General features: G+C 43.6%; 1 protein-coding gene across 3 annotated transcripts; it reads right to left on the bottom strand.

Annotated features, from left to right (window-relative positions):
- Positions 1 to 9927: 9927 nt before the first annotated feature.
- LOC124255380 lies at positions 9928 to 13286 on the bottom strand. 3 transcript variants are annotated; one of them, XR_006892676.1, is made up of 4 exons: positions 13097 to 13286; positions 12352 to 12432; positions 12060 to 12114; positions 9928 to 10825 (listed from the first exon to the last, which is right to left on the bottom strand). XR_006892676.1 is itself a non-coding variant. In XM_046689274.1 (3 exons), the coding sequence occupies exons 1-3, from the start codon at positions 13199 to 13201 to the stop codon at positions 10426 to 10428; spliced, it is 564 nt and encodes a 187-aa protein (XP_046545230.1). In that variant the 5' UTR covers positions 13202 to 13284; the 3' UTR covers positions 9928 to 10425. The 3 variants fall into 3 exon arrangements, 2 of the variants coding, with proteins under 2 accessions (XP_046545230.1, XP_046545231.1); XM_046689274.1 differs by lacking the exon at positions 12352 to 12432 and having other exon boundaries at positions 12060 to 12118; positions 13097 to 13284; XM_046689275.1 differs by lacking the exons at positions 12060 to 12114; positions 12352 to 12432 and having other exon boundaries at positions 13097 to 13282.
- Positions 13287 to 16910: the final 3624 nt, after the last annotated feature.

The following is a 16910-nucleotide window of genomic DNA, read 5'->3' as shown; positions in this document are numbered from 1 at the left end:
AGTAGGTCTCAACCCGTTTAATTGTCTATGTCTGCGACCAATCTATCGATATTCATTGAACACATGCTTACCATGCAGTTTAGCAGGCGCTTCTGTGAGACCTTTTCAGGGATTACACCAGAAGAGAGTATTCTCCACATAGATGGCGCTGTATCTGCTCATTGTATCACATACAAACACCTGAACACAAATAATTCCAAGATAAGATGGATGGGTAAACATACATTAATCAAATCTAGTATCGCCATTTTCCTTGCTGAAAGTACCGTTATGTTTATATGTCTGATATATAGCCTATGTATCTTGTACCCAACTGTCACTTTTATGTGTGTAACGTCAGCATCATGTAGTTTTATATAAACAAATGGCATTCTCTACGCGATGCTCGATTATTTCATATTATCAATGTTTACTGATTCCCATAAACAGTTGCCACTTCAAACGTGTTATTTACAACATCCAGTATTACGTGTCAGTGTTACGACTTCGCCTGTATAAGGACTAGTCGGGATAAAAGAGTTATGCTTGAAATTATCTGAATTTTATCATGAAATTAAAATATCTCACTCCTAGCATAGTTCAGCTGTACTAAGTGCAATCACCCGCTCTCTCTAATGCCCAGGGACAGCCATAATCATATGATTATTATGTAGCAATATTGTTAACGGTTTATTTGATTAACCGTGGAATCCAAACAGATCATGGCGGAACATGCCAGTAACATCCCCCTCCTGGCATATTTAGCCAGCAGGGCACGTGTAGAGGTGACTGACGCCCTGCTGTCCGATGTCAACCAGATATTTGCTGTCTTCACCGCCAGGGTTTAGACCTCAAAGCCTGAAACAAGGCCGTGATGGGTTCCTGCAGTTCTTCGCTGCTCGGCAACGCTACTTAGTCGCGCGAGAGTCTCGCGCGCACACGAGCCAGACGCGCGATGTTGAGACGTTCTTAGGTCGTAATTTACAGTGTTAATGAGAAGGGCGCTAGGTGACATTTTAGTCGTGTGCCATATGGGCCTGCTCGAGGCCCGACCGTGGGAACGTCTCCCTGATCGGAGAAAATGCCACAAGAGTAGTCAAGAGAAGAAGGCAAAAACAGGCGCGGGAGCAGATTCATATGAGGTTACGTTGGAATTAAACGCGAATGTTTTGGATACGTTTGAAGCAGTTTGACATCTGGTGATGCTAGAGTGACCAGATGTGTTGGGTCTACGCAGACGCCAGGCCTTAAAGAAGGATTACCCCTGGTTTCGCAAAGACTTTCAAACTGTTTTAGGCTTACGGAATTAGTGCACTGAAACCTTTATCCCACTTTGATAGCATCACATTACGTGCCGATATGTGTACACGAACAAACATGTCGTACAAACAAACACGGTCCTGGTGGTATTTCTTTATCTCCTTCAACGAAAACTTAAAAAAACGCAATCCTATTTTCTCTTTTATAATTCAAAACGCTGGGACCCATCCGTTAAACAGCTATCGGTGTCTTTGAACTATCTATATAAGATAGTTTTAAGTTTCCACAGACTATCTATTCGAATTAGAACTACATTTAAATATTTTGTGAATGATATCTAAGATTGTTTTATAACCTTTGGTTTGTGTAAGAATTTGGTCTTTGAAACCTGCTGTCGCTTGAGCTTTAAATTTGACTTAATCCATTCTAAATTGCAGAAGCGAGCCTTCAACAGGCTTGACGACCCACAGGCTCCACACTACTTTAAACCTAATAAACTACACACTCGTGTCATTTGTTTGTAGCACACGATTCTGGAATCTCGTAACACAGCACTGCGGGGAGCTCATCGCCGACAGACCGGCACGATCAACACAAGAGCGCTTCACGCATGCGTGACAGAAGGTTTCACGAAATTCTGCACTGAAATCTGCACAACTGCAAAATTTGTTTACAAGAACGCGCCCGGCGTGCGCCACTGGTAAATAACACGAGCCAGGGCCAACCTTGTCACGATCAAGTCATAAAGGAAAAAGCATGTCAATCTAAGCTATGCATGCCCGTGAAATCTAATCACTACTTTTCATCTTTGAGGAAGAACAAGTCATTTCGACCACAATCCCGAGACTAAGTAATGTCCGGAAAATATTGCTGTACTGTTTAATAATTAGTGCATAAGCAATAAAACGTCATACTTTTGTGGGCTTATCGGGGGATTCCCACATTAATAATAAGAGATCATATTACGAGTTTGGGCTTAGCACCAACTGAACACCACAGTGGCTATCTTACATCGGGGATCCATTTCAGCAAGCGAACAATAAACGCTACGTCAGGCCCTGATAAATCTTTGTTCCGATAATTTAGTCATAAAGTCTCCCATATTTGTTTGAAGGGATTTTTTTCGTTTTTCACGCATCTAGGAAAAAAACCGTGACATTTTTACAACCGATCAGATAGAGGAAAAAGATCGCCCGACCGACATTCTCTCATGTTTAAGTTGAACATCTGTGTATAGACACCATATGCTCATACATATCAATGTCGGAGATTTAAAAAGTGATTAGAAAATAAAACCAAGAGCTCCACTGCTACCTGGCTAAACCATATGTATGTGTTGAGAGGAAATAGTTGTACAAACACTGCTTGTTCCAGATAACCCAACTATCACACCCTATACTAACTCGAGTCAACCAGTCCATGTGCGTGTTTGTCAACTTAATGTTAAGTCCAAGGCTGGGTAATATCAAGTACCTTTAAACTATATTCTTTAAACTATAATGTTTTAATTCAAGTAAAATCACCACATATAAATTCATTTACGAAATATAAGAATTTCTGTAAGTGTGGCATTATAGAGTCAAGTGGGCACGTCAGAGAGAGTGAGTGAGTTTAGTTTTACGTCGCACTCAGCAATATTCCAGCTAAATGACGACAGTCTGTAAATAATCGAGTCTGGACCAGACAACCCAGTGATCAACAGCATGACCATCGATCTACGCAATTGGGATACGATGACGTGTCAACCAAATCAGCGAGCCTGACAACCCGATCACGTTAGTCGCATCTTACTAAGCATGGGTTACTGAAGATCAATTCTAACCCGGGTCTTCACGGGTCGGGTACGTCAGAAACCTGTGGTCGAGGGAGGGTTCGTGTTCCGGTTCGACCCCCTAATGTTTCTAGGTTTGTCAGCACCATCGGTTTGGCCCAGTGGTGAAGGACTGAGACCTGCATTACTTCGGGTTTCCCTCCCACAGACAGCAGACACGTCTAGATATAACTGGAATATTGCCCGAAGCGGCGTTAAACCAAGATAGATTCACAGGGAGAGACATCGAGAACTAGGACACGTCACAATGTTACCATCCTCCATAGTTTACAATCACCAGACATTGTGTCTTACTTCTAAAACAAACAAACACTGGATTCCAGGAAAGAAAATATTGCCTGGTCAGTTCAAGCAACACATGTCAGGAGAAAGTATCTCTAGTTACCCCTCCACATACAGTTCTGCGCTTTCAGAATGGATCAGGATAATAAAATACATTTATTACGCAAACGTTCCATGTAGAAACAGTGACACTATTCTATAAACTACATAAACGAGATATATAAGAAGTCAGAGTGACAGTACATATACTAATACAAATGTGTATAATGTCCAAAGATTTGTTTGAAGTTTTATATATGATAGCAGATTATTTCTAGTATTCAATCTGGTCACACATTTACTTCCATTGCAAGCTCTCGTGACTTACACTAACATTCAGTCGCAGTGAAATTGAGATATAGATTGATTCACATAGTGAGGAGCGAAGAGCTGGATAGAAATCTTGACTTTCGGAAGTATTTTCTCGTCTTTCTTAGGACTTTCCGTGTGTTTTTGTTTCGGATCTAATTACCTGTGTGTAACTTTATACGGTCATTAGTTTACATAGCATCTTGTATGTCCCTCAATGCGCCATGTTCGCTGACCATACATTCTGTTCGGACATCTGTGGAAGCTCGCTGCCAGGAAATCCCTCGATACCAGAGTTTGTTTAGACACGTATATCTGTTGTGTTATCTACATCGTGGTCAAGTATCGTGTATAATTAGTGGTGCTAACAAGGATACACGCACTATAATGTGCCTCGGTTGAACACCGAACACACGACCCAGCTGGACGCTGGAATCTCACGGGGAAAATAGGCTAAAGAAAATTATCATTATCTTTTTTGTGTGTTGATAGCTGATGTTGATGTTAGTGTAAGGAGAGACTACCAGCAGAAGGAACTTAACACTCGCACTAGACTAACGATTAGTCCCTGAATACATATAAATTTGATAGTAGCCAATAACCCCATTTAAATTGAAAAGGAGCCCCAGTGAGACCAGAGATTCAGATTCAGATTCTAGACTTGCTTTATTTAGGGCTTTAGCATTGCAGGGAGGGCTAAGCATTGGGGAAAATAATATGGTTCAGGGACTGTGAGACAGACTAAACTCGCACGTGTGGTGATCTGATGAAACGTTGATGCTTAGTCGGTATTGTGAATTTGTATTATAGTTTATATAGATAAATATATCGCACAGTAATCTCCTCATTATGAGTGTGTTAGTGAGTGAAGCTTAACGGCGCTTCGAGCAGTATTCCAGCAATATTACGGTGCACAATAGATTGTTTGTTGGTTTGTTAACGCCGCACTCAGCCGTATTCTAGCTATATGGCGTCGGTCTGTATATAATCAAGTGTGGACCAGACCATCCAGTGATCAACATCATGAGGGGGACACGAAAAACGGGGCTTAAAGATTGTACAAATGTCGGGAATCAAACCATGGACTCCGGTAACAAGCGAACACCTTTACCACTTGGCTATCCCACCGCACAAACTGGAGCTACACTATCACAACCAGGAGGTTGAAAACAGATCTGGATGTACAAAACACTATTCCTGAATAGTGACCTCGATTCCATTCGTAAATCTGTATACTCTCCGTGGTATAGCATATAATGCATATTTATTCACGGCGTTAAAAAACTACAAATACGCAAAGCAGCTAAGACAACGGGTGAGCTACAGTACCGATCATGTGACGATGCAAGTTGCCATATGTTTCGAATGGGACCATCCAAAGATGTGGCCGTGCTCGAACCTCCAGTGTCCAGTACACCATGAAATCCTAAACGGGTTGTCTAGTGCATCGTGATACCCAATATGGGGAGTCAATACCCAATAGGAATGACAGGCCAAAACTGTTTTAGGGAGAGTCAACACTATGTCATCAGCGAGATCAAGAGGGATGTGACCGTGGGGTCACACGACATCAGGATCGGATCAGCTAGTTTATCATCCCCATCTTCTGTAGTTGGACACGGTTGTGGAATATACATTACCCTAAATCTCAGATAATCGGACATAAACTGGGTTTAGTTCATGCTTTCATTGCTGAAACATGTTTACAGATCACGCATCATCACGTTCAAGTCTCGCGCAGCGTTTGCAGCAGAGCTAATGCCATCACCACCCCTCAACAACTCTTCCTTCATTTTCATACTACAAACTTTTCGCACAGAATTCAATGCCTATGCATTGCGTCATGTGTATTGCAGTGAGGTCATCCATATACCTAGACTAAGTACTAAGTATTATATAAAATGAATACTACCCATGAAAACATTTGATTAAGTATACTTTTGTGTGTCGCATGGGGTATACGAAACGTACAGAACTCCCCTCACCCTAACTTCCTATACACTGTTTTTATTCCAACTGAACACAAATGCGAGTTAGAATGGGCCACCAACAACCTATGCCTGTCGTAAACGGCGACTAAACATGCCTGTCGGAGACGGCGACTAAACATGCCTGTCGGAGACGGCGACTAAACATGCCTGTCGTAGACGGCGACTAAACATGACTGTCGGAGACGGCGACTAAACATGACTGTCGGAGACGGTGACTAAACATGCCTGTCGGAGACGGCAACTAAACATGACTGTCGGAGACGGCGACTAAACACGACTGTCGGAGACGGCGACTAAACACGACTGTCGGAGGCGGGGACTAAACATGACTGTCGGAGACGGCGACTAAACACGACTGTCGGAGACTAAACACGACTGTCGGAGACGGCGACTAAACATGGGAGACTAAACACGACTGTCGGAGACGGCGACTAAACATGACTGTCGGAGGCGGCGACTAAACACGACTGTCGGAGGCGGGGACTAAACACGACTGTCGGAGGCGGGGACTAAACACGACTATCGGAGGCGGGGACTAAACACGACTGTCGGAGACGGTAAACACGACTAAAAACATGACTGTCGGAGACGGTGACTAAACATGACCGTCGGAGACGGCGACTAAACACGACTGTCGGAGAGACGGCGACTGACTTGTCGGAGGCGGCGACTAAACACGACTGTCGGAGACGGCAACTAGACGGCGACAAACACGACTGTCGGAGACGGCGGAGGCGGCGACTAAACACGACTGTCGGAGGCGGCGACTAAACATGACTGTCGGAGGCGGGGACTAAAACACTGTCGGAGACGGCGACTAAACACGACTGTCGGAGGACTGTCGGACACGGGGACTAAACTAAACATGACTGTCGGAGACGGCGACTAAACACGACTGTCGGAGGCGGCGACTAAACATGACTGTCGGAGACGGCGACTAAACATGACTGTCGGAGACGGCGACTAAACATGACTGTCGGAGACGGCGACTAAACACGACTGTCGGAGGCGGGGACTAAACGGAGGCGGCGACTAAACACGACTGTCGGAGGCGGCGACTAAACACGACTGTCGGAGACGGCGACTAAACACGACTGTCGGAGACGGCGACTAAACACGACTGTCGGAGGCGGCGACTAAACACGACTGTCGGAGACGGCGACTAAAGGCGGGGACTAAACATGACTGTCGGAGACGCGACTAAACACGACTGTCGGAGGCGGCGGACTAAACACGACTGTCGGAGGCGGCGACTAAACACGACTGTCGGAGGCGGCGACTAAACACTGTCGGACGGGGACTAAACACGTCGGAGGCGGCGACTAAACACACTGTCGGACGGCGACTAAACGGTCGGAGGCGGCGACTAAACACGACTGTCGGAGGCGGGGACTAAACATGACTGTCGGAGACGGCGACTAAACACGACTGTCGGAGACGGCGACTCGGGGACTAAACACGACTGTCGGAGACGGCGACTAAACACGACTGTCGGAGGCGGGGACTAAACACGACTGTCGGAGGCGGGGACTAAACACGACTGTCGGAGGCGGCGACTAAACACGACTGTCGGAGGCGGCGACTAAACACGACTGTCGGAGACGGCGACTAAACACGACTGTCGGAGGCGGGGACTAAACACGACTGTCGGAGGCGGCGACTAAACATGACTGTCGGAGGCGGGGACTAAACATGACTGTCAGGACGGCGGACTAAACACGACTGTCGGAGGCGGCGACTAAACACGAACACGACTGTCGGAGACGGCGACTAAACACGACTGTCGGAGGGCGACTAAACACGACTGTCGGAGACGGCGGAGACTAGGCGGGGACTAAACACGAAAGGCGGCGACACGACTGTCGGAGGCGGCGACTAAACACGACTGTCGGAGGCGGGGACTAAACATGACTCGGAGGCGGGGACTAAACACGACGACTGTCGGAACGGCGTGACTAAACATGACTGTCGGACTAAACACGACTGACTGTCGGAGGCGGTCGGACTAAAACACGACTGTCGGAGGCGGCGACTAAACACGACTGTCGGAGACGGCGGACTGTCGGAGGCGGCGACGACTGTCTAAACATGACTGTCGGAGGCGGCGACTAAACACGACTGTCGGAGGCGGCGACTAAACATGACTGTCGGAGACGGCGACTAAACATGACTGTCGGAGACGGCGACTAAACATGACTGTCGGAGACGGCAACTAAACATGACTGTCGGAGACGGCAACTAAACATGACTGTCGGAGGCGGGGACTAAACACGACTGTCGGAGGCGGGGACTAAACACGACTGTCGGAGGCGGCGACTAAACACGACTGTCGGAGACGGCGACTAAACACATGCGACTAAACATGCCTGTCGGAGACGGCGACTAAACACGACTGTCGGAGACGGGACTAAACATGACTGTCGGAGACGGCGGAGGCGGCTAAACATGCTTAAACACGATCGGAGAGACGGCGACTAAACATGCCTGTCGGACTGTCGGAGACGGCGACTTGAATATCACTCACACTGACACTGTCCCTGAACTCATTATTTTACCTTCCGCCCAGTCCTCTCTGCAATGCTATAGCCCTAAATGAAACAAGTCTACCTTTCTTCGGGTTCTGAATGTCTCACTGGAATTCCTTTTCAATTTGAAAGGAAGTATTTGTTTCTATCAAAATTATGTACACTGAACGCCAAAAGAAACGTTACCCTCTTTCCTTGAATTTGTACCTATCTTCAGCTGGCGTTGTGATGCGCGGACGTCCACTTCTTGGTCTGTCTACGGGGACCCCAGTCTGTCTGAAACGAATAAGTGATATATAACCGTGATACAGTGGCATCCGAGGGCGTTGGCAACAACATTGTATGTCGACCCCATCTGCACCATCCCAATGGCTCTTTCTCTCTCTTCAGCTGGTAATCGTGGCATATTTCTCGCACTTGTATATCATATCATGCATTCTAGTCTCTCTTTATACCCTATAGAATGATTCTACACGTGAAATTTATGCAAATACTGCTTGCATATTGCTACGTTTTGGCGATTGATATTGCAATGTGTAAACAGAAAATGGAAAAATGTTACTTTGCAAGCATAAATGTTAACAAAGATAATTTTAGGTGTTCCTAAACACTTTTTCACAATATCAAAGACACGTTTTACTTGTTTTCACTAATGCAAATCAGCAGAAAGTGTTGTAAAAGACTGAAATCATAGAAATAATTCTTTTACAAGTTGTTTCTTGTTTTAATAGTTGAAAAAATGGTGACTTTAAATGGTTTATCTTTGTCTCAAAGCAGAATTTTATTTCAACCTTTCTTTCGGACATCTTAATCACTGTAACTGGTTTATTTCGGCATGGTCGAAAATAGGACAATTTTACTCTTCTGAAAAAGATGCATTTCACCTAAATATTCATATTATGAATGCATCTGAGAAATTGTTTTCGTGATTTGCATAAAGCTGTGTTGTTAAGTTTCTTGTAAACTAATCCCTTCTTACATATCTTTGATAATGTTTCAGTAATTAATTAAGGAAAGAGTGTAACGTTTCTTTTAGCGTTTAGTGTATATTCAGAGACTACGCGTTAGTCTAATCTTTCACCTACGACTGTATTCCGTGTGAGGGGGCGGTGGGTAGCCTGATGGTTAAAGCGTCCGCTCGTCACGCTGAAAACCCGGGTTCGATTTCCCACGTTGGTACACTGTGTGAAGCACATTTATGGGGTCCCCTGCCATGATATTGCTGGAATATTACTAAAAGCGGCGTAAAACCACACTCACTCACTCAAAGTATCACCGAAGACCTGTCAAGGCGACATGATACACCACCAGCATGTCTGGTGTGGAGCAGAGCTGCGGTTGTTCTGTCAGTAGATACGCACAGAAGAACACAGCCTTCTCTTGTGTGGATCGGTTTCCGATAGGACAACAAACACGAAGGTTAGATCTCCCCGACACACAGTGTACAGTCTATCAGCCCTCAGATCGTAGATAACATGCTTGTTGATCTTAGCCCAGGAACACCAGGGTACAAAACACGTCCTCTGATCCCATACACGGGGACACGTGTCTCACGCGCGTGCCCACAAGCTCGACAAGGTCGTCGAGAATATACAACGTTGGGTCCAGGAAGTGGAGATGAAACGAGCACGATGGAGGAGGTAGATAGGACTCTCCTTGAATTAAAACAATGAAATGTGTCCTGGAGTGGAAGCAAAATGTCAGAAATGGCGATGTTATGTACTGAAGTTTATTATTTAAACGTAAACAGTGGAAAAGATTAAACATGTCGTGCTGTATATTAAACAACGGAAGTTGGAACGGCTGTTAATAAAATAGGAAATGATACATAACGCGGATTAAATGGTTTTAGGAAGATGTAATTATACATATAAACGTGATAATAACGGTGAAAGATATCAAAAGGTTGGCCACGTGCATAAGGATTTCCTTTAACCACTTATTACAAACTACATTGATGTATTAAAATCATGTTGGGTGGTGGGAACTCGTTTGCTCGTCGTGCTGAAGACTCGGGTCGATTCGTAACACAGAAGCCCATTTATTGCGTTGTTCTCAGCAATTGCAGGGATGTTGCTGATAGCAACGAATAACCCAAACTCACCAATATAAATCTAAATACAATTTATGTTATGGTTCAACCAGGGCGTTTGTCCAATGACAAACGGTCCTTCAGAGATATTCTCTTGTCACGACCATAAGTGTTTGTTTATGGAGCCATCAGCGGATACTCATTCATATACGCCATGGTCAGGACAACGCTGTTGTAGTCAGTCCAAAAACTGGAGGGTCTCTGTTCCGCGACACGTTTAGGTGGGGTTGTTGGTAAAGGAGGAAACGACTCATAGGTAGAAGTAACGACGGGAGCCGTTGTGGACGTCGCTGCTGCTGACGTGGGTAAAGATGTCGCTGTAAGTGCTGCTGTAGATGGAGACTGTATGTCGTTCACCACGAGTGACTGCGGTGTGAGGACCTTCTCCAGAGATGAAACTAGCTGTTGCATTGATTGGGTTGTCATGACAATCACAGCTGATGAACAACGATGTTGACGATGTTGGTGATGTCGTGGTGCTGATGATGTCTCGTAGGATACACGCTGACAGCGACGTCTGTAAGCCAAGAATACCGAATCAGTACTAATCAACCATGCATGAATACAGGTCATCAGGGCGCCGTTGTACAAAGCAACCTTAGCGCCATGACACTCGTAAGTCTATATTAAGGTAAGGGAGTTACGATCAACTTTGCGCTTACATCGCTTACAACGGTTCCATGATCCTGAGGCGACTGATCTTGTGCTCAGGTTCCCTAGTTTGGTTGACGCGTAATCGTATCCCAATTGCACAGATCGATGCTCATGATGTTAATCACAGGACTATCTGCCCGACAGGCATTTATTTACAGACCTCCGTCTTATAGCTTGAATATTGTTGAGTGCGGCGTTAAACAACAAATAAACAAATATCAGATCTAGAAATTGATTACCTTACCCCCAGTATAAAACAATTCCAATCTCTAAAAGACAAACCAGGGTTCCGATCCACAAAATGTTCGTAACGTTACGACCTGTCGTAACTCTATAGTTTATCATAGGCTTACGAATGTCGTAGCGCTACGAACGCTTTGTGGATTGGGCCCCTGGCAACCTTAATTAAAATAAGACCAAAGCGTCAGAAATGTTTAGATAATCAATGAATTAGTGTTTGGCTATGATTATATACTCTTCGGAAAGGAAATTAATTCCCGTCTATGAATAACACACAGAGAATACTTTCGTACGTTTGACGTAACTTATGAGCTTGAATAATAGAGTATACGGGTACGTTGAAGGGTATTTCAGTTGTAGTCCTCCATGCCAGCTGGAACCCCAGAGGGATGCAGGGATAATGAAACTCACGAGAAGGGGTTTTGGGCTGACAAACCAGTGTTAATAATTGAGTGAGTTAAATTTTACGCCGCTGTTAGCAATATTCCAGCAATATCACGGCGGGGGACACCAGAAATGGGCTTCACACATTGTACCCATGTGGGGAATGGAACTCGGGTTCGGGAACTTCAGCGTGACAAGCGAACGTCTTAACCACTAGGCTACCCCACCGCCCCCGTTAATAATTAGACAAATGTGGATTCGAACCCAACGATCCAGTGAGCCTGGCATAACGGATTTCCCAAGTCTTTGAAGACTAGGCCCTACAGCTTCGAGATCGATGCTCATGCTGTAGATCACTGGATTGTCTGGTCCAGACTTGATTATTTACAGACCGCCATATAGCTGGAATATTGCTGAGTGCGGCGTAAAACTAAACACACTCTCTCACTCACTCGAGATAATAATGTACTTACCTCTGATTTGAACTGGCCCTATGTAATTGATGTACTTGTCCAGCCAGATCCGTGTCTGGCTGGAAGTCAAATTAAAAATACAATGGCAGTTATACCTACCAAGCTCAGTGTGTCGTGGAGCTAACATAAGTGACAAGGTCGCACTGTGATCTCTGTATAGGTGAACTGACAATGACGGTGAAGGGTCGAGTCTGTCATAATACCACGCTAAACCTGATCCCAATTCAGTGACTATACACTGTATCTTTATCTAAGACTCAATATCTGTATCGTAAGTTCAAAGGTGTCTCACTTAATCCATCTGCAAAGTGTCTGATGATCAAATCCACCTTATCGCGGTTTTCATCCAAATAATCGTATCTTGAATATATATCTACAAAGATAAAAACGTATTATCCTGATGGAGCATAGAACAACGCCTCATTCCTATAGATGAGGTATTCTAGACTTGGCATTCTATAGCTGATTACATTTTCAAATTTATTCTCGGGGATCTGAGAGACTCTTGATGATATAAATATTTTGATACATAACGAGATTGCTTAATGTGTAGCGTAACCCCCTAGTCTCTCGTATAGACCCTGAAGCAAATATATCCAAGAAAGCCCACACAAGTCTAGAAAATGTGGCAAGTCTAGATTTCCTCAGCTTCTGAAAATGAAGAAAGTCTCAGGGCTCCTTTTCATTATATTTTATATTTTTTTACTATGAACCTTTTTCAGTAAAATATGTTCATTTCAGAGACTAGTTGTTCGTCTACGTAACCCCTTCAACCGTAATGCCTGGCCTCGAAAACTAACGGTAGTAGAATGCACGAAGTGAAAAGTACGGGCGAAGTCATGTTTTAAACATTCCACGTTCTCATTTCAGGTTTGTTGACATGCATATTTTCCATTCTCTTGTGCTCATATATTCATATTTCATACTGTATATGCTACATTAATTATGGAAATTTAACTAATAAATAACACTGAGATGTTGTAGGAATAGTAAAAGCAGGACTCAAATGCAACAAAAACACCGTACATATTACCTACCTGTGCAGGCAGTTGAGCAGAGAGGACAATACGGTTCAGTGTCATCTGACTCGTTGACCTGGCGAACAGGTGCGAGTTACATCCATCGTGAGCATCCGGTGACATAGTTATTCAACTTCCCCGTTGTCATCGCAGGCCGTCTGTGTATCTACCTTGGTCAGATAGCCTTTTGTTGTGTTGTACTGTTATCTAGGAAAAAACTGTGATAGCTTATCATTGAAGAAACAATTCTCCCGATAAACCGCCACACATCCGATAAGGACAGGGTAACTATGTTATAATTTCTCTTGCAGACTTAGGACTAGACTAACGCTTAGTCTCTGAATATATATAATTTTGATAGTAACAAATAAACCATTTAAATTTGAAAAGGAGCCCCAGGGAGACCAGCGATTCAGAAGATGAGGAAATCTAGACTTGCTTCATTTAGATCTTTAGCACTGCAGAGAGAGCTTGGCAGTAGGGAACATGATGTGGTTCAGGGACTGTGACACAGACTAACTTAGAGAGAATTTTGTTCTTAAACAATCACCATTGCATTTTCGTCTCCAGCAGCCTATGCGAGTTTCACATCTATACGTTTTCAATTTTATATACTTGAGGGTTCCTATATCGCATATGTTTTTTAAAATTTTATATGTGACTTTATTTCAAGGACTAAATCGTCTAATACCCTATACACTTAAACACACATTCAAGCACACTAACTACTCACGAATCTGCAAGCAATTCTTTTCAACTATTTCGTTTAAAACAGATCACGGATGTGTGTCCTGCTTTTTATAACCGGAAGTTACGCAAATTAACGGCACGCGACATCAAAATTAGTATCAGCAACTTCCGGCGGACGTGTCAACGTCTCGTGCAATCTCGCGTGTGTTTTCTACATTTTGTGTCATTCACACATTTACCACACGCGATAGGAGACTGGCCAGAACCCGCGTGTGACGTTTACCTTAAAATGTTGTCGTCGTTATCATTATAATGTCGGTATTTACGGACTGGAGATGCTACATACCGTTTAAAACCAGTTTCCTTTCTCCAAATGATGTACTAAACACTAAATACCTTTAATGAAATCTGATCATACTACTTTGTACAGCTCTTTGAAGTATCGTAAGTGGAAATCAGAACTTAATAAGGCATAGCTGCCTTTCCAGACTTCAAACATACAGTTATTGGTATACCTTATTTTCTAGTACATATAACAGACACAGAATTGACCACACGTATTTCTGGCAATGAAAGCTAGTTTACAGTCGACTAGGAACACAGTATTTCACGCATAGCTACGCTCGACTTAGTAAATGTGATAACATTTGAACAGTTCCTGTAACGATGCCAATACAGACTAGCGGCTCTAATCAACAAACAGTATATGATGATTTATCACGTTCACAATTGTCCTTCTTAGAACAATTTATGTTCTACGTGTTAATGGGTTTGCTTTGTGGACATACCCAATGGTCATTTGGTCAGCGTGCTGATTTACTGACCATGAACTAGTCTTTGATGTCCAGCCGTTTCACTTTACATAAAACGGTTTGTTTTTTCTGCCTGTTCCTTGTTAATGCTACAATGACAGACACATTCCAAGCCTCATTAGTCGCAGACATGGAAGAATTTACTTTCATTGATAGAGAACAGCAGAGAATGGCGTGTAAATGTATTTTGTCTGGGGTTTGGTTTTCGTGGGTGCGACTTTTTCACACTGGTTTGTCAACAGAATAATTCTGCGCCATTTTCTCTCGTCGGACACTTGAAATAAAATGCCATGCACATATGATTTGAAATAAGATCCCGAACCAATGATTCCTCTTGAATATCTATATGTATGGTTTTTATCAATAAATCTTTGCTTTACTTTGAGCAATATGGATCTACATTTATACTACGGAGCCGACAGTGTGCTACATGTCATCGTATCCCAACTGCGTACATCAATGCTCATGCTGTTGGTCACTGGATTGTCTAGTCCAGACTATTTACAGACTGCCGTCATATATAGTTGGAAAATTGCTGAGTGCTTCGTTAAACAACAAACAAAACACTCAGCTACATTTCGCTCTGTGCTGATGTCCATATACGATTAAGAGTGGACGTGCTTAAACTGTCCTTTAAAGAAAGTAGTATACGCTCGGGTTTGATGATGTATTTCATACGGGCACCACATTCAATATTATAGAACACGGGGTTTGCAATTTCAAATTACTCAGTGAGTGAGTGAGTTTAGTTTTACGCCGCACTCAGCAGTATTCCAGCTACATGGCAGCGGTCTGTAAATAATAGAGTCTGGACCAGACAATCCAGTGACCGACAGCATGAGCATCGATCTGCGCAATTGGGAACCGATGACATGTGTCAACCAAGTCAGTGAGCCTGACCACCCGATCCCGTTAGATGCTTTTCAAATTACTCAGTCATGATCGGAGTGAAATGTGATTTTCCAAGTGTCAAAGTCCATTAGTTGTCAAGTAGTTTATATTCAATAACTATCGCCGACAATGCATGGCCGGATTGCAAGAATATTGGATTAAAGGGCCATAAAATACATTCATCGCTGGGTGGAATGGTTACCACGAGACTGACGACTTATTGAACGTACAAACAGACATGAAAACGGTGTACAATCAGTTGTCCATGACGTAATGACTGATGGGTTTAATTAGCTACGTTCAAGTCAATAAACGTTTGTGCTGACTGTTAACATCAAAACCGTTTATCACCAAGACCTTGTCTGAGATTGTTAGTCATCTGATCTGAGACTCCTGTGGGTAATATTACCCCCAAGCCGTAACTAATCGTATTAATGGTCTCTTGGGCCATCACGCCATCACAGGTTACACATGGGCCACACGACTTGCACCATTGGCACGAGTCGTCAGTCTTCTTGAATCTCTGAATCTCAAGATGGCGGAGCCAATGTCTCGCTCAATTTCCTAATTTGTGCATTTCCTCGCCCATGCATTTGAGTTGATTTTCAACAAATTGGGACGGAAGTAAAAGATTTTTGACAGGAAGTTGTGAGAGTGAAGGCACGCGTCTGGGGAAACAGTATCGTCTGCTTTGTCGTCTGCCTGTTCCCGCCCATCAATTTACTGGAACTAAAACATGGCCGCTGGGCAGACGACACTCAAACGAAGCAGGGGGTAGAGCGGTATATCCCGCCTGACTTTGATCTTTTTCGGAAATGTCCGACTGACAAAGCGCATTAAAAAGGCTTGTAAAGTAGTCCAACCTCCGTCAAATGTTTCCTTATTTCTTTCCCTAAATTGGCTAATTTCATAAACAAGGGATATACGGAAGTGTCTAATTTCCTTGATCTTTCCTGCTTTCGAGTACAAAGAAAAACGATATTGCTGAACTAAAGAGGTGATGGTCATTAGATCTGCCTCCAGCGGGACACATCTAGAAGAGGGGAATGCCGCTTGTCTTACATGAAGAGGCTCTTGCTTTGTACCAGGGAATGTCCGATATGTTTTAGCCGTGTGACCCAAGGTCATTAAACAGCAACAGGACATTCTTTTGTGGCACTTTAATTGACAGTTGGGATAATTAGCGTAAATACTAAACCCTCTTTTTCAATAAAAACTACAATAGTCCAAAACCCTGGCCAATAACAGTCCCATTAGGCAACTGATACAAATGTACACCTATCAACTTCATTTACCAGAAACAATCCAAATGTATATAGTCAACGCCAGTTAACAACTTGTGCCGATTATCTATTGAACGAGATGACATTAGGCGTAGAAGGCAAAACAGCGTTAAAATTGTATGAATAGATCACAGATCACACACCAATTGTTTGTGA

Source organism: Haliotis rubra, unplaced genomic scaffold, assembly GCF_003918875.1.
Source record: "Haliotis rubra isolate DU_JTF1 unplaced genomic scaffold, ASM391887v1 Scf6, whole genome shotgun sequence".
Taxonomy (NCBI): Eukaryota; Metazoa; Mollusca; class Gastropoda; order Lepetellida; family Haliotidae; genus Haliotis; species Haliotis rubra.
Note: the sequence above shows the minus strand (reverse complement) of the source record. Positions and strands in the feature narration are given on the sequence as shown.